We start from the raw sequence: 19,121 nt of genomic DNA, 5'->3' as shown, positions 1-19,121 counted from the left end.
CTTCCACGGCAAGATCTCAGTAATGAAAGGCCTATGCTCAGAGACTTTCCTTTTTAGTATAAAGAGCAGACTCTTAGGCAGCAAAAAGAATCCTGATAAAAAAAATCTAATATAAACGATATATTATTATTCTGAGTTCACAAAAATTGATATGTAGTATCAAACTATATATATATTTTTGCAACTAATTTTTTTCAATCAATATAAGTTTTATAATTAGTCCATGTTGATATGTATAAATGTAGTTCATTCATTTTAACAGCTGTACAGTATTACAATCTAGAAATATACCACCATTAGTTGATCCATCATCCTAACCACAAACATTTAGATTATTTTTCTATTACAAATAATTCTTTAGAAAATTTATTGAACATGTTTGTGACCTAAAATGCTTCCCAGTGTATTTAACGAAGTAAAACTGCTCAGTGGTAGGATATGCACATATTCAACTCTATGAGATGTTGCCAAATTATTCTCCACAGTGGTTGGAACCAACTTACACTCTTACTTAGCAGTACTGTTTGTGAGTTTCTTATTATGAGGGTTAATTTTACATGTCACCCTGGCTAGTTCACAGTGCCCAGATGTTTGGTTGTTATTTTAGATGTTTCTGGGAAGTTTTTTTTTTTTTTTTTTTAAATAAGATTACATTTAAGTGAACAGACTTAAAGTGGATTACCCTCCATAACCTGAGTGGGACTCATCCAATTAGTTAAGGCCTTAACAGAACAAAGACCAACCTCTGCTGAACAGGAGGGATTCAGCCAGCCAACTGCCTCTGGACTCAACTATATCTTTTCCTCGAGTCTCCAGCCTGTGGGCCTATCCTGAAGCTTTGGGACTTGCCAAGGCTCCACAATCACATAAGCCAATTCCTCAAACAAATCCTCTCTCTCTATGTATACATACACATACATACAAACATCCTAGTGGTTCTTTTTCTCTGGCAAACACTAACACAATAGCTGTTATTCTTTCATTGGCTCCTTCAGTAAACATTTGCTAAGCAGCTATTTTGTGCAAGGCATTTTTCTAGGTTGAAGGCACATCAGTAAACAAATCGGGGAAAAATGTTACATCTATTAAGGGAGAGGAATACATAAATAAGGAATTATGCAGTATATTAGGATAAATGCCACGGAAAACATGAACCGGTCTGGGTAAGGGAGACCGGATATGGTGGGCAAGCTACAGTTTTTTTGTTTGTTTGAGACTGAGTTTCACTCATCACCCACGCTGGAGTGCAGTGGCACAATCTTGGCTCATTGCAACCTCTGCCTCCTGGGTTCCAGCGATTCTTTTGCCTCAGTCTCCTCAGTAGCTGGGATTACAGGCACACACCACCATGCCCAGGTAGTTTTTGTATTTTTAGTAGAGACAGAGTTTTACCAGGTTGGTCAGTCTGGTCTTGGAACTCCTGACCTCAGGTGATCCACCTGCTTTGGCCCCCAAAGTGCTGGAATTATAGGCATGAGCCACTGCGCCCAGCTGAGGCTATAGTTTTAAATATGGCGATCAAGGTAAACCCCATTAAGAAGGCATTTTTCCACTGTTTTCTGACTTGCACTGTTTCCACTGAGAAGTCTGTGTCATTTCTTATCTTTATTTCCCTACACGTAATGTGTGTTTTCTCCTCTGGATGCTTTTAATATTTTGTTATCTTTGGCTTTTTGAACATTGATTACTCTGTAATGAGCTTTGATGTAGTACCCTGCTTGAGATTAACTAAGCTTCTTGAATCTGTGGATTTCTGTATTTTATCAAATTTTTTACATTTTTGGCCATTTGTTCCTTATGCATTTTTTGTCCCCTCACCCCTATTCTAGAACTTCAAATACATAATGTTATATCACTTGGTACTGTTCTACAGGTCAGTGAAATTGTGTGCATTTTTATTTTAGTTTTTCTTTGCGGTTTAGTTTCAACTGTCGTGTCTTCAAATTTTGCATTTTCTATCATCTTAATTAACTGCTGTTAAGCCCATACAGATAATTGTTCATTTCAGAGTTTTATTTTATTTTCTTTAGAAAAGCATGTGGTTCATTTTTATATTTTCTATTTCTTTGTTCATTACATTAACGCTTAGTAAAGATCTCGAAAATGTATTTTTTATGATAGCTTTTTGTAAGTCCATATATGTTAATTCTACTCTATGTTATTTCTGGATCTGCTGGAGACAGCTGTCATCGAAGGTTTGGTGTGGTTCTTGCAGTGAATTTTACTGCCCTACCTTTCTGATGACGAAATCACTACAACTGACTTAGCCGTCATTTATGATTGAGGTAAGGTGACTTTAAACACTAAGCTGTAAAGAGTCTGTCTTTATTTAAAGGACAAGAGAGCAAAAGTATGAAGTACTATGATGCTGCTTTCAGTTATGTTAATAAGACTATAATTGCGAGGTTGCTGATAATCTTAATATAGGATGGTTTAAAAATACGGTGGAACTAAAATTCTGAACACTGTTTTGTTAGCCATGTATAGTAAAAGCATAAGGATAATAAAATTCGTAATTCCCAAATCAGTCGAAGAAGGAGAAATACCATACAAAGAGGAAAGAAAGGGAAAGCAAGATGAATGTAAGGTTCAAAATTAAAAATGTGGAAGCCATACGTCAACAGTAAAAATTAATGGATATGGAATAGATTTTTAGATTGGTTTCTATTGACTATTTTTCCTCATGGCTATATGTCACATTTTCTTCTTTTCTAATGACTTTCTTTTTAACTGGATTCTGGACTTTTGAACGTTGTCTGAATTTCTTTTACTTTCTGGTCTGCCTGTAAAACATTTTACAGCAGTTAATTTGTTGGCAGATCAGCTTGATCCAGTTAAGACTTGTTTTCAAAGCTTTGTTGGGTAAAGTATACAGCACTACTGCTAAGGCATGGCCTCTCTAATTGAATACCCTGGGTGTTCAAAGTCGTTCCCCTCTGACTGGTCAGAATGTGAAAGTCTCCCTCCCAGTCGTTTTAAACCTTTGGGAGTTGTCAGCTTACAGCCTCCTAGTAGTTGTTCTTATCTTAAATTATAAACTGTCAGTCAGCGTACACACTGCTTAATAGCCAAAAACATAAGAAGATTCCAAGGAATCTCAGAGGCAGAAATCTCAAGGCAGGTTTTTGAAACTTAATGGATAGTTCCCTCCTTTTGTTACTCTGCCCTGAAAATTCCAGTGGCTTCAGTCTCCCCATTTCTAATCTTTGAATCCTTAGTTCAGTGAGACTATAAAACTGTGAGCTCCTCCTTGTGGCAAAGGCCAAAAAATATCTCCGGGAAGAAAGCTGGCTGACTGTAGGACTTACCTCTTTCCTGGATCAGGCTGGGGTGGCCTACTGATCAACATCTGAGAACAGTTGCTTTGTCTCTTTGGCGTAGTTTTCTAACTGTGTACAGTAGGAAGACTAGTTCAGCTTCAGTTATACCATCACGGCCAGAGGCAAAAATCTATCATTATGTCTTAAACAAGTCTCTTAAAAATGAACGAAATTTGAACAAATCTAGTCTTTTAAAATTCAATCTAAAAATTTGTATTTTGTATCCATTAATTTTTATTGTTGACGTATGGCTTCCACATTTTTTATTTTGAACTATACATCTTGCTTTCCCTTTCTTTCCTCTTTGTATGGTATTTCTCCTTCTTTGACTGATTTGGGAATTACACATTCTATTATCCTTATGCTTTTAATATACATGGCTAACAAAACAGTGTTCAGAATTTTGGTTCCACCTTATTTTTAAACCATCCTATATTAAGATTATCAGCAACCTCGCAATTATAGTCTTATTAACATAACTGAAAGCAGCATCATAGTACTTCATACTTTTGTTCTCTTGTCCTTTAAATAAAGACAGACTCTTTACAGCTTAGTGTTTAGAGTCACCTTATATCAATCATAAATGATGGCTAAGTCAGTTGTAGTGATTTAATCATCAGAAAGGTAGGGCAGTAAAATTCACTGCAAGAACCACACCAAACCTTCGATGACAGCTGTCTCAAGCACATCTAATACGTTTTTCTCAGCATTTCTGACTGTGCTAAATAGCTGGAGCAGTTTATACTTAATCTAAAGCAGGAAGTCCCACGGTACATTGCTGTTACAATGCCAATTAAGTCAGTCCTCTTCCTTATGATTCTCTTCATCACAAGCCGGAGATGTTCCACAGCCACTAAAATTTGTTAAACTGGAAACAACGTTGAATTTTCAAATGCTCAAGGTCTCAAGTCTCAGAATCATTTGTAAGTCATTGCTGCCCCAAAGCATACAGACTAGAAATATGCCTTCTTCCACTTAAATTTAATCAACTCAACACTTAGCAGCCCCATATTCAGACTATTGATTTTAAATTTCAAGGCAATTTAAAAGACAAATTTTGGAAATAATTGGAAGGGGAAGACAAAATCCTGTTGATGTGGGAGGGAGGCATGTGACTGTTAACAGAATAAAGTCATTTTCCTAAAAACCAGATTTTAAAAAAAGAAAAGTAGAAAAGCAGGCAAGCCAAGAGCCCATGAGGCCTTCATGGAACAGTGTGAATTCAGGTTCAACAATACTATTTTTTTTGTTTTTCCTTTAAGCGATATGATATCCCAGCTAGAACTGTGCTCTCCAGAAGCAATTAATCTGATTCGCAAACACGGATTTTTTTCTTTTTCAAAAATACTGCAATAATATTAGTCTGAACAATTTTGAAGTAATTCCTAAATTCACAAATTCCTAAATTTGTGCTTTCAAGGCTTCCTTCTATTTTAAATCTTTATTATTTTAAGCAAATTTTCCTTAAAATGACTTAACTTCAGGAAAATCTACCATTTATGTAAAGAAAACATTAACAAAACAAAATTATAAAAATTACTATAAATGAAACACTTACATTGCTGATATTAAATCCACTGCTTGCATTCCAAACAATATCAATAGACATCAAGGCTAAAACTCTACCATTTTCATTACACTCAATTATTAATATGTAGGTTACTTTTACAGTCTACTTCTGCAAAGTCATCTGTTGAATTACATTTACAGTACTGATTACATGCAATTAGAAAATGCTAATAAAGAAGAAAGTACTAACATCTGTATTAATAAACACATTTGGACACAGGAAAAAATCTAGATGTACAGAGAGCGTGGTATTCTACAGATGGGCTAAATAACATTTACTGATATTAAGCTTTTCATTTTCCATAAGCGGACAAAACCTGAGAGTTTATTAAAAAAAAAAAAAAAGCCAAAAGCCACACCCCCATGCTCCTTCTCTGGTGGGTGGCAGAAAGGCATGTCTCCTGAAGGTGGGATGAGCACTCATCTCCAGGCTTCAGGGACTAATTCACTCTTTTCCCTTGCCTTGGCTCAGGGAGTAATTCACGCTTCCCCCTTGCCTTGGCTACTTTTTCCTGGCACGGTTTCCTCAAATTTAACTTTTCTTTCCCCCAGAGTGGAACCGAGGTTCTTAATGAAAGGGGAAAGTTACTCGGCTTGCTTTGGTTAAGGGTACTTGGATATGCCACTAGTCATTGTAAAATGGATCTTCTGGGTGGTCTAGCCCTGTTCTCCAAAAGAGCCAACTACTACAAGCTCAAGGGCAAAGGTTTTTGATAAAGTGCCCAGGGTGGATAAGGTTGGACACAGAGACTATTACCAGAAGTGGCTGATCTTAATTGAAAAATCTCCGTCCACTTCCCATCCTCAGCCAGCTTCTCATCTCCCATATCAAAGACACAATTTAACACCAGCCATCAACAGCTGCAGTCCACTATTCGGGGCAGTCACAGCCCAGGTGTGTATTCCATCAATATTTATCAAAGGTCTACAAAGTGCCGGCTGCTGAACCAGGCTCTGGCACACACAGATCAATAGGCAAGGACCTTCGAGAACTCATGCTCAGGTGGGAAGGACAGACTGACAGATATAGACACACACAGAAAAAGCCATGTTATAGAACATTCACAGCAATAAGTAAAAAGCACGATGGGCATGCCAGAGAGGGGCATCTACGGGGTGGTAAGCTGGATAGAAAAATAAATTTTGAGAAGGCTTTGGGGAACTGATGGCCCTTACATGATTATTAAGAAGTAGGATTCCCCTAGTTTCTTGAAATTGTCTGTGCTTAAAACTCAAAGGTTATACTAGCTTACGTTATCTGGTACAGAGAGCTATGTCTAACATATACTCAAGTACATACGTTCATTCTCAAGTTTATATCTCACCGACAGACATCAGCATGTGTAGTGTATGCTGTGGGCTGCACTCGGGGGCTGAAGCCCTCATTTCCCAGCTGATGGGTGTTGGGAGCAGGCAGCTCTCAGATGAGAATCTCTCCAGGTCTCATCCTCAAGTTGAAAACGCATCTCTCCCAAGGTCATGCATTCTTTTGGGTTCATCCACATATGACAACTGGTTAATGTAGATTTATAAAGGCCCGGACCCCTCTCCCTCCTGTTAAGACAATGCTGAAGGGTTCACCTAGCTTGAGGGTTCCTATAGGATTGTCTGACACCTCTGTGATGACTGCATCACAGTTCAAGTTCTCTGCTGCCTTTGCTCGCCCTACAGGCAGATTTTGAAATCTCTCCCATCAAACTTCCAGTATACAGATTTCTATCTCAGACTCTGCTTCCCAGGGAAGCTGATCTGTGACAGCATGCAAGACATCAATAATATCCTCTAAATATGCACTGTGTACAACAGCACAGCACACAGCTACTGTTCTTCCACTCAGTGTCCCTGGCAGCCCCAACGAACAGTTCACTTCTCCCTGCCCGAGTTCTGAATCAACTAGAAACAGAACAAGAGTCAACAGATGGAGAACCGAGATCTCAACTTTACTCCTGAATAAGTACACACTTAAGAATGTGTCTTAGTGCTGTGAGGCAGCTAATCTGTGAACTCCCAGCCTCTCTCATGCCTAGTCATTGAGAAACCAAAATTGAGTGAAATTTCTTGATAGCGAGGTCAGAAGAATGGAGAAAAAGAGTGTTCCCCTTTCATCTTAGTGGTTTCTGACCTTGGCATATTTTATGCTAGCCTACAGATACCTCTTTAAGTCCCAGCTTCCACTTTTGAAGATGGAACCCAGTAACAGGTATCATACTAATTTACATTTATCAAAAGGTAGGGCATAAGGTATGGGTATCGTATTTTATGGTTTCATAAAAGAAGCCACATTAATTCATTAACAATTCTACTTTGTGTATACTGTGGTACTAGGCTACAATAAGACAGTCCAAGAAAACTCTCATAGTTCAAATTACTAGAGTATGTATTTTATACTTTACTCTGTTAGGGTCACATGTACTTGTCTGACACAGAGTTCACAACACTTAGCATATTCAGGAATAGAACTCCTACAAAACCACAGAATTTAGAGGGGTAAGTAGCAACCGGAGTACTTTGCAGGGAATCTAGTCCCAAACAAATGTTTTTATAAAATGTCTTCAGTTAATGCCTCACATAGGTGTGATAGTGATTCACTCAGACCAGAGTCTTGATCAAGCTACTTCATTTCACAAGGTCATTGGCTCTACCATTGTGTCATCTGAGGACTTCACACACACACATGCATATATACACACATATACACACCATATATGTATAAGTCTTCAGTATAAGTGTGAAATAGATACTAATATCTCAATATGGCAATCTCTCTGGAAAAATGGGTATATATTTTAAACAATAAACCTACAATATTATTATTAAAATGAATCTGGCTATTTTCAGTCTCAATACCAGATAATTTGAAGAATACCTGAGCTTTCCAAATGACCGAAATAAACAAGGCTTTCTTCATATTGAAACCATTAACAGAAAAGCATTTAATGTTTTAAACTGCCAATAATTTAACTATGTATGAAGTAGTAATTTGTCCTTAAAAGCAACAGAACACAAAACCTAATATTTATATATACATAGAATATGTGGACTTACATCAAACATATTTTTAAAGAAAAATTCAAAAGCTATTTTATGCTGGAGCAAGTAAACTCCAGTAGTGCAGTGGCATATTAAGCAAATTTTCATGGCCATGACATTGCTTTAGTATATTTATTTTTTTCTCTTAGAACCTAACAAAAAAAAGGTGAAGAAAGTTTTTTCATTATTTGAATCTACATGCACTTTCAAATTGAGGAAGGTATTTTCTTTTATATGTTGTAATAAAAGAATTAGTTGCATGTGAAAAAAAGTATTCTAAAAAGCAGTGACACTTGAAATTGTCCTGGAAATTAACAAAAGGAGTAAAAATGTATCTTAATAGCTTTGAGAGTTAATCATGCTACTCTCAGAGCAGGAGACTTTACCAAATTTATTTTATATAAATCTTCTGAATTCCTTTCATAATAGTTTGAATCAGAGCAACATCTCTTTAACATTATTTTTCCAACACTTAGGAAAACTTTTAAAACTAACCACTTACAATGATGACTTTTCATATATGAAACTCATTTATGGATTTATAATAAAAATAAGAGGCAATGCCAGTAACAGACAAACAGGGGAGCCATAAGCACAGGTGAGTGTGCATTAATGATTTTAACAAATAAAGTTACCCAGCTTTCCCAGTACAGTGTGGTACTATAGCAATAGAAGAAAAAAAGAAATCAATCCAAATGCTGTTATGATGTGTTGCTTGGTATGCCAGAAACAGATAAAACAGAAAATTCTAAGAAAACAAAACACATACAAAATTAAATAAATAATGTATGTCTCGACATGTACAGGCACTACTGTTTCTAAGTTACCTGGTTGTTTGCCTGGTTGATAAATTTGGTTATTCAAGAATCTACTGTTTGGGTCAGGTGTGGTGGCTCATGACTGTAATCCCAGCACTTTGGGAGGCTGAAACGGGTGGATCATTTGAGGTGAGGAGTTTGAGACCAGCCTGGCCAACATGGTGAAACCTTGTCTGTACTAAAAATACAAAAATTAGCTGAGTGTGCCGGCGGACGCCTGTAATTCCAGCTATTCGGGAGGCTGAAGCATGAGAATTGCTTGAACCAGGAGGCAGAGCTTGCAGTGAGCCAAGATTGTGGCACTGCACTCCAGCCTGGGTGACAGAGCGAGACTCCATCTCAGAGGGAAAAAAAAGTATTTACTGTTTGTCATATTTTCTCCTTTGCTGAGCAAAACAAGCGTTCTATGAGAAAAGTGACTGATCAACAACATGTTGTACTAAAAATGACTCTCTCCGGCAGAATTGTTTTATGTATGAAGAGCAGCACAGCCTTCTTGCTTTACTCACATCCAGTTCTCTAGTTTGGCTTCCTGACTTTTCTGCCTTCCCACCCATGCTGCTGAGATTTTCCTGTGTGCTAAGCAGCACAGTGAATATTATCATGTAAGGCAGTGCTAATGAAAGGAAAAACAGTGGTGGACACAAGGCAAGGGCTTATTAAGTGCTCGGGGAATAAATGTATGGACTGTGCCAACTGGGAAGAGGATTACTGAGCAGTTACTGGTCCAAGTCAAAAAGAGACAACCCTCGAGGGGCAGGGGAGGCAGAGATCCCCCTCAGGAACACCACTGGACTTTTCTGTGTCTGTTCTGGAAGATGAGACCCTGCTGGTCTTCATGTGCATGAACTTCCACAGGGGATGTGGGAAGAGTAAGGAAATTAACATTCACTGTATTCCTACTATAAGTCAAGCAGCAGGCAACACACTTTGTATGTTAATGTATGTGTAATATATGTGTTTTTAATTACTGGGGATCACAGGTGAACATATAAAAATGGCTTGTGAAGATATGTGACAGATATTAAGATTCCAGATTACTTTTGGAAAAAAAAAAAAACAACTTTTCAAGAATTAGGTATAACAGAATTAGGTTCTCAATACAGGATTTAGTGAGATAATCACAAAGAAGCAGGGCATTTTCTTAATCCTTTGTAAAGGGGTGATGCATTTTCACAATCTTCATTCTAGAGCACCCTCTGCTGGGAACAGTGCTGCAAATGTTTGATTTCTTTAGGATTTTTTCCCCCAAATGCTCACACTTCACTTTAAAACAGAGCTTTGTGGGAGTTTTTTTGTTCAATAGAACACAACAATTTCTATCCTGCCATGAAACTGTCCTTCAAGTAAAGCCTCAAAGTCAGTATTAAATAACCGGCATATCTGCCCATCAAAGCCGAATGCCAGCTGTTTCATGTTACACCCAGGGGCACGAGGGAGCTCCTGCTCCTAAGCTTCAGCATCCTGGACATGTGAAGGAAGGGCTGAGTGTAGGAGGCTGCCTGAGGTCCTTGGCTTACTGTAAGTGAGGAGGGCAGTGAACACAGCCTGTACTTCCACGACAGAGTTACCCATAGATAAGCCTTCCTCTGGGTCAAGTGGTCCCCAGGAAGCTACCAGGAAGACAGCTGGCCTCAAGTCATCTTGAAAGGTCCCCGAGGAAAAAAAAAAAAAAAAAGGCGGAGGAACGAAAGAGAATTCTGAATTTTGAGGGAACGCTTCTGGGAGCAAAAGCTTTGGGGGCAGGCAGGTTGTGCAAAAGGGCAGCCAGAGAGTTTATAACCCACATCAGGGAACAGCAAAGTACAGAGGTTCCTAAAATTGAGGGGATCTCTCTGCAAAACGATGGCATAAGGAGAGCTAGAATCTGGACACACATCCTGATTGCAAGCAGCCAAGAAAGATAAAAAATGACAGACCAACAAACAATTCCCAAGAAGCAAAACTCCCATTTCCCTTTTCTTACTTCTCCTCCCTGCATGGCTACTGGGGAAACTAACAGGATGAATATGCAAGGAGAGGGGCTTGGCAAACTTGAGCTGGGTAGAGGTCAAAAGTATTTAAATTGGAGAGAGCAATATTTTGTTTTGGACTGCAATAACCTCTAACAGCAGTTCCAATACCCAAAAGTGTCCAAAAGCAAGGACTTCTGCCGGGTAGAAGGAAGTCATCCTGGGAAGACACACTGTCACAGCGTGACTGAAGGTAACGGTGAGGAAACTAAAGCTGCTTCCTGACTGGAACTTCCTGAGATCTGTCTGATCAAGGCAAGAAAGACCTGTCCATGCAGGAAGGCAGAGGAGGTATCTGTGAAGAAAGGAGATGAGTCACGAGGAGATTGCATCTAGAATATAAAGAGAAGTTTGCAGTGAACTTGGACTGCAGCAGCCGAAGGGGAGGTGGACGGCAGTGAGCCAGAGAAATCTGCACACATCCACACGCACAACCAGCCTCTGCCCAGAGGGTTCCTCCACCCACACCCATCAAACCCGCATCCTGCTCCGTGTCCTGTTTCTCTCACACCCAGCAGCTAAGTTCTCTCCCAAGACAGTAAGAGATGCTGTGATAAATCCTCTGTCCAGTTTCAAAGCTGAAAAAGCCCTGGAAGAAATACAAGAAATGAACTTGGACAGATTAAGTGACTTGCTCAAGGCCACAGATAGAACTAGAATAAAAATTTCTGTTCCATTACACTCCCCTTGCTATAACACTGGCTCTCTCATCATAGACACTATAAAATGTGTTATCAAAATACTAGGTTCTATGACTGTAGTAAAAGGAAGTACTTTAAAAATAAAAGCAACAAACGCAGCACATGCCTTTGGTACATGGTTGTAAAGAAGGCTATGGCTGGGCACAGTGGCTCACGCCTGTAATCCCAGCACTTTGAAAGACCAAGGCGGGCAGATGACTTGAGGTCAGGAGTTCAAGACCAGCCTGGCCAACATGGTAAAACACTGTCCACTAAAAACACAAAAATTAGCCCGGCATGATGGTGCAAGCCTGTAATCCCAGCTACTTGGGAAGCTGAGGGGAGAGAATTGCTTGAACTTGGGAGGCAGCGGTCGCAGTGAGCCAAAATCACGACGCTGCACACCAGCCTGGGAGACAGAGCGAGATTCTGTCTCAAAAAAACAAAATAAGAGGACTACTGCTTTTCTCTAACATGCAAATCACTAAATGAAGGCTGCTGAGAGACTGCCTCACTTCTGATGAATAGCCTGAGTGCTAATGTGTCCACCAGCCCTGGGTGCTTCTGGGCCAGCTGGTTCTACAGGGTACCTGCTTCTTGGACTCCCAAGGCTTTATCACACTTCTTGAAGGGCACAAGAAATTCACACCTCAAGATTTTTTTCACGATCTAGATTTTTCTGAGTGAAGAATTGGAAATGGACCATCAATTCAGGTTGGGCCTCAGGCTTCTGAGGTGTCACACCGGCAGAAGCCTAGAATTCATGTTTAAGTGACAAGAGTACTCCGCCGTGTAGCAAGATGGTCCTTTTGCTCAGAAGGAGATCACACAGCTGGGTTAGGAAAGGAAAAAGGAAGGAGCTCACCTAGCCAGCCAGACCTGCCTGATCAGCCCTGGTAACTGGTAGGGTAACACCAGTCACAACAAGACCAGCCACATAGCTGGAACACTGCTTGAGGAAAGTCTATACCCACTTTTTGTTTACAGAGCCCACTAGTTTTCTCATAGACTTCCTCTGCATAATTCACTACATGAGGCCCTGATCCAAAAAAGATCAAACATAAAGGACTCACTTTATATAGTTCCTTTAGCTTTTTTTGGTTTTTAAGCAACTTATTATTTCTGTGCAGTAGAGATGCATCCCTTTATTTATTGTTCTTTTTAAAGTCATTACTCTTAGGCTGGGCGTGGTGGCTCACGCCTGTAATTCTAGCACTTTAGGAGGCCAAGACAGGTGTATCACCTGAGGTCAGGAGTTTGAGACCAGCCTGGCCAAAGTGGTGAAATGCTGCTTCTACTAAAAATACAAAAAGTATCAGGGCGTGGTGAGCCACACCTGTGTAAACCCACTACTCAGGAGGCTGAAGCAGGAAAATCGCTTGAATCTGGGAAAGGGGTTGCAGTGAGCAGAGATCGCACCACTGCACTCCGGCCTAGGTGACAGAGCAAGACTCAATCTCAAATAAATAAATAAAATAAAATAAAGTCATTACTCTTATTTTTATGTGCCCTTTCCTCTTGACCAGGGAGACAGTGTGCACACATAGTGGTTAAGAAGATACAGGCTGTGGCCCTAACAGACCCAGCAGGCAGTTCCAACCGTGGACTTGCAAGGTAATTACCCTGGTAGGTATTTTATTTTCTTTATGCATTCCTTCCTTCTCAAACAGTAGTAAAGATCATATCCGATGAGTTATGTAGAGTGTGCATCTATTGAAAGAATGGCAGAAGGATCATCTAAACTACTTAAATTTGCTTTTCTTTTTATTTGCCTAGGTAGTAGAAGCGACTATATATGTTTAACGCATGTGATATATTTCAACTGTATCTGTAAACAGTAGCTGCTCACAGCAGCATTACTCATAACAATGCTGCGGAAAGCAATCCAAGTGTCCAAGGATGAATGGATAAACAAAACATGGCACACACATAGACTGAAATGTTCTTCAGCCTGAAATAGGAAGGAAACTCTGACACATGCTGCAAGATGGCTGAAGCTTGAAGAAATTAGGCTTAATGAAGTAAGCCAGTCACAAAAAGACAAATACTGTAAGATGACATGTATATGAGGTACCCAGAGCAGTCAAATACAAAGGGACCAAAAGTAGAATGGTGGCTGCCTGGTGATGGCAGTGCTGGGTGGAGAGGAGTCAGGGAAACAGTTACTGTTCACAGGGTGGAGTTTCCGTTTTGCAAGATGAAAAAGTTCTGGGGATCGATGAGGATAAGAGTTGCACAACAATGTCAATGAACTTAATGCCACTGAACTTGTAAGTTCACTTAAAGTACAGTTCACAGAAGTACAGCTTGTAAAAAATTACTGTAAGGGTCAATTTTATGAGAAATATATATAATCTAATTTTTTGGTAGCATATTTATCTTCATTGTATTTCAATCAGATGAAGGTAGAAATGTATACTATTTCATATCTATGGTATGCAGAAGCGTTAGGTATAAGGAGAAGCTGTAGAAGACAGAAAACTTAGCAGAAACAATCTCCAAATGGATCTCAGAAAAGCCAGTAAAAACAAACATGTGAGAAAGATGACAATAGTAACTGCACAAGAAAAGCTGGTAGAGTGGGAAGTTAGACGCTAAAGAAAAAGTATGAAAAACGGACACATTTTAGAGTAATAAAATGTCCTATATATTTATTTTCAACACATTCTACTAAAATCCGGCAAATGTTTTCTATAAAGGTCCAGAGACAGTCCATATTTTCAGCTTTGTGAGCCATATGGATGTCTGTGGCAATTACTCAACTCTGCAGTTACAACTTGAAAGGAGGTGAAAATGCGTGTGGCTGTGCTGCAAAAAAACCTCTTATTTACAAAAACAGGCAGCAGGCCAGATCCAGTCCAGTGACCGTAGTTTTTTTGGTCAACTTCTGGTCTAGGAAACCCAAATAAATAAATAAAAGGACAATCTGGAATACAAAAGATCAATTCCCATGGAATAAAATACCATAGATTCCAGTTTTGCTCCCCAAAGAAGTAGACCTAGGAACACAGTTAAAATTTAGAATGTCCTTTCCTAACAAACTGCTTATAGTTTTTCAATAGAGGAGGTAAGTGTCTTGATGAGCTAAAAGTTTGTAGGAGATTCCTCATTCCCATTAAAAATGAAATAACATCCCACCCATAACAAAACATTCAGAATGCTTCACTAACAAGAAATGTTTCTTAGTACCCAGAAATGAACTAACCAGAGCCAAAGTCTTACTCCAAGTATCCCTAAGTTTCTTCTGAATTGATTCTCAAAATACAGAATAAACTCTCGGCCAGTAACTTAAAAACCTATCACTTCAAGAGGTTGGTCCAAGACCCCCAAGGAATGTATGAATATTGATGAGAAAATGTCTAAAAGATACTTATTTTAAGTTAAAAACAAGTAAATAATATGTATGAAAAGAGCACAGTTGTGTAAAAAAGACACATACTCTCTCTCCCCCATATTCTCACTTGTATGTACAGAAAAAATTTGTGGAAGGCTACTACCTTCACCTCTGAGAAGCAGGAGTCTGAGTTTTGAAAGATTCATGTTTTACCTTACTAGGTACTTTTATAGTTTTTACTATAAGTAAAATTACTTTTTTACCCTCAAAGTATTACTTTTAATATTAAGAGTAATAGGTTTAGATTGCTGTTAAAAGGTTTATCACCTCCATTATTAAAAGTCAATGTGAATACCAATATTTTTAACAAAAGAATATTCACTCATGGGACTTCTACCACCCATAAAGGTCACCACATACTAAGAACATTTTTACACACATCCACGAAACACACAGTCTTTGAGGGTAAAATTTCACGGCTGTACAATACCTCCGCTCCACCCATCCATTTAGGTTCATCAGGAAACTCAGCACACAAAACATCTTCTGACTGATCGGTTCCCAAGACATGGTAGTAGAGCTTTTGGTGGAGATTAGTGGATGTCTCTGTACCTGGAGGGGTTAAAAAATGTACACTGAAATGCACTTGGCAATTTTAAGAAAATCAATTCCACCCAAATTGCAGAATGCTAGAAACATTTAAAAAGTTAAGTAGTTGGTTGCAGGATACAAGGTTAACATATACAAATCAATTTCTTTCCTGTCTACCAGCAATGAACAAGTAGATTTTGAAATTAAACACAATATGTTAGAACCTCCAAAAATGAAATCTTTAGGTAGAAATCTAACAAAATACCTGTAAGATCTATCTAAGGAAAACTGCAAAATTCTGATGAAAGAAGTAGAAGAACTAAAGAGATGAAGAGCTAGTCCATGTTCATGGATAGGAAGACTCAATATTGTCAAGATATCAGTTCTTCCCATTTTTGTCTATAGATTAATGAAATCCCAAACAAAACACCAGAAACATACTTTGTGGATTGACAAACTGATTCTAAAGTTTATATGCAATGGCAAAATATACTGGATAACCAACATAATACAGAAGGAGAACAAAGTTGGAGGACTGGCGCTACCCAACTTCAAGATTTATTATAAAGCTACAGTGATCGAGATATGGCATTAGCAAAACAACAAACAGATCAATGGAACAGAAGAGAGTGCCCAGAGACCGATCACATAAATACAGCTAATTGATCTTTGACAAGCGAGCAAGGCAGTACAATAGATCAAAGGCACCCTGTTTAAAAAATGATACTGGGACAACCAGACATCCACTGGCAAAAATATGAATCTATGAATCCAGACAAGATCTTACACCCTTCACAGAAATTAACTCCCAATAGATCACAGACTTGCATGTAAAACATAAAACTATAAAATTCCTAAATATACAAAGAACTCAGCAATAAGAAAACAAAAAACCCAATTAAAACCTGGGCCAAAGCCCTTGACAGACACCCGACCAAAGATACAGAGATGGCAAATAATCATATGGAAAGATGCTCTATATCATATATCATTAGGGAAATGTAAGTTAAAACAATCAGATATGGCTGGGCATGGTGGCTTACACCTGTAATCCTAGCACTTTGGGAGGCCGAGGCGGGTGGATCACCCGAGGTCAAGAGTTCAAGACCAGTCTGACCAACATGGTGAAACCCTGTCTCTGCTAAAAATACAATATTTAAGAGTGGTGGTGTGCACCTGTAGTCTCAGCTACTTGAGATTCCGAGATAGGAGAACTGCTTGAACCTGGGAGGCAGAGGTTGCAGTGAGCTTAGATCACACTACTGCACTCCAGTATGGGTGACAGAACAAGACTCGACCTCAAAAAAAAAAAAAAAAAAAAAATCAGATATAACTATACATTTATAAGAATGGCCAGAATTCAGAACCCTGATAGTACTACATGTTGGCCAGGGTGTGGAACAAGAGGAATTCTCATCCATTGCTGCAGGAAGGCAAAATAGCCTAGCTACTCTGGAAGAGTTTTGGAGGATTCTTACAAAACTAAACAGACTCTTAACCACATGATCCCACAAATCATGCTCCTTTACCCAAAGGAGTTGAAAACTTGTGTCCAAACAAAGACCTGCATACAGATTTTTTATAGCAGTTTTATTCATAAATGCCAAAACCTGGAAGCAACCAAACATTCTTTCCGTAGGTGAATGGATACACTGCAGCATATTCAAACAATGATTATTCAACACTAAAAAGAAATGAGCCATCAAGCCGTGAAAAGGCATGTAGGGAACCTAAATGTGTTATTAGTTATTAGTAACTGAAAAGCCAATCTGAAAAGGCTACATATTGTTTTATTCTAATTACAGGAAACTCTAGAAAAGACAAAACTATAAAGACAGCAAAAATATCAGTGATTGCCAAAGACTGGGGTGAGAAAGAAATGAATCGTTGGAACAAAAAGGATTTTTAGGACAGTGAAGCTACTGATACTACAACCCTGGATACATGCCACTATACATTTATTCAAACCTAAGGCCAGGCGCAGTGGCTCACGCCTGTAATCCCAGCACTTTGGGAGGCCGAGGCGGGTGGATCACGAGGTCAAGAGATCGAGACCATCCTGCTCAACATGGTGAAACCCCGTTCTCTACTAAAAATACAAAAAATTAGCTGGGCATGGTGGTGCATGCCTGTAGTCCCAGCTACTTGGGAGGCTGAGGCAGGAGAATTGCCTGAACCCAGGAGACGGAGGTTTTGGTGAGCCGAGACCGCGCCATTGCACTCCAGCCTGGGTAACGAGCGAAACAACGTCTTAAAAAAAAAAGGGGGAAAAAAAAAACCTACAGAATGTACAACACCAAAATCAAACCCTAATGTAAACCATGAACATGGGTGATAACGATGTGTCAATGTAGATTTACCAATTAAAAACAAATGTACCACTCTGGTGGGAGATGCTCACAAAGAGAGGTTATGCACATGTGGGGGCAGGAGGCACATGAGAAGTCTCTATATTTTCTTCTCAGTTTTGCTATTAACTTAAAACTGTTCTAAAAACTAAATTTTATTTTTTTAAAAGTTAAGCATCAGCTGAATATCAACCTGAAAGTAATTCACTCATATTTCTTGATTTTGGAGACTACTTTGAGGCTGAACTTCTTTTTTCATTATGATGATATACCAGGCTTTCAGGGCAAGGAAAAAAAAAAGGTAAGATACTACCATAATGTTTAAAAAAAGCTTTATGGCACTTAAGTGACTATCAAGCTTTCAGGAACACTGGTAGGAAGTACATGGTAGGAACTGCTTAGCTTCATTTGTAAGGTTCTCATCACAGCCTGAGAGGCTACTGAGATCCTCTCAACAAGAGGACAGCAAAATTACAGCTAGAAGATGATGTTGGCTTTCTTACAGCTATCACAATTACTAATCATTATTATTTTGTGCCACTGAAAGCTGATGGTAAATAATAATTTGTGTTTTTTGCAAGTTAACATAATAACATTGTATCTAACATGAATTAGCCAGTTACACTTTTCTGTCTCCCAGAACGTGGCAATAACTAACATTTTCTAACTCTGGGGCACTCTTAGGCAGCTAATTTCATTTCCAGAGCACAGATGTCTTTCTTTGGCCAACATCCTCGAATAAAAAGCCTACTTTTAGCTTCTCTTGTAATTCATTGGAGGAAAAAAAAAAAAAAAAAAAAAGTCTTGATGTAGCCTAATCAAAAGGCAGAAAAAACTAAACACAGCCAAAAGAGATGAAAGGCACTATAGCCTTATTCCCGATTCAACTGGGGGAAAAACAGAAAAGAGAGCAAGAGTATTTAAAGATGACAAAGATACAAGTCATGGTAAGAGGACAGCATGTACGCTTGAAAGCGCTGGAGTAGCTATGCTTCTTGCCAGATCCCAGCACTCCAGCAAAGCCTCTGCACCTGAGCTCCTAATCTCTAACACGGAGACCGTAAAACTCACCTGTAAAGACCAACTAACCTAACAAGAAAATGCTACGTACCACATAGAAATGTGGGGTAGCAAAAGGAAGAAAATGACAGCTTGTACTAGTAAGATACAAGGTACATAGCCCTTCCTGTCTGGGAAAATTAGAAGTGAAGGAGGAAAGGAGAAGGAACCACTTGAACACAAAAGGACCTTTGTGCAGTTAAAGAGGAGAATAACCAAGGTATGACCAGGAAGTTAACAGGGAGAAAAGTATCAAGATAAATGGCAACCAACAGATGACCTACAACTTCTGATCAGAGGAGAATATGTGATTACTACGGTAGTAAAGTTTTATAGTCACTCAACATCATCGAATAGTTT

General features: G+C 38.9%; 1 protein-coding gene across 2 annotated transcripts in view; it reads right to left on the bottom strand.

The window, feature by feature from the left end:
- PREP (prolyl endopeptidase) overlaps window positions 1–19,121 on the bottom strand; it is a 121,161-nt gene that overhangs the window by 71,275 nt on the left and 30,765 nt on the right. For both annotated transcript variants that reach the window (XM_039467463.2, XM_074397659.1), the window contains one exon: window positions 15,254–15,375. In XM_039467463.2, coding sequence (XP_039323397.1) covers window positions 15,254–15,375 — 122 coding nt within the window. The remainder of the gene's footprint in view (window positions 1–15,253; window positions 15,376–19,121) is intronic.

The sequence above is a fragment of the Saimiri boliviensis genome, chromosome 4, assembly GCF_048565385.1.
Source record: "Saimiri boliviensis isolate mSaiBol1 chromosome 4, mSaiBol1.pri, whole genome shotgun sequence".
NCBI classification, from domain to species: Eukaryota; Metazoa; Chordata; class Mammalia; order Primates; family Cebidae; genus Saimiri; species Saimiri boliviensis.
Note: the sequence above shows the minus strand (reverse complement) of the source record. Positions and strands in the feature narration are given on the sequence as shown.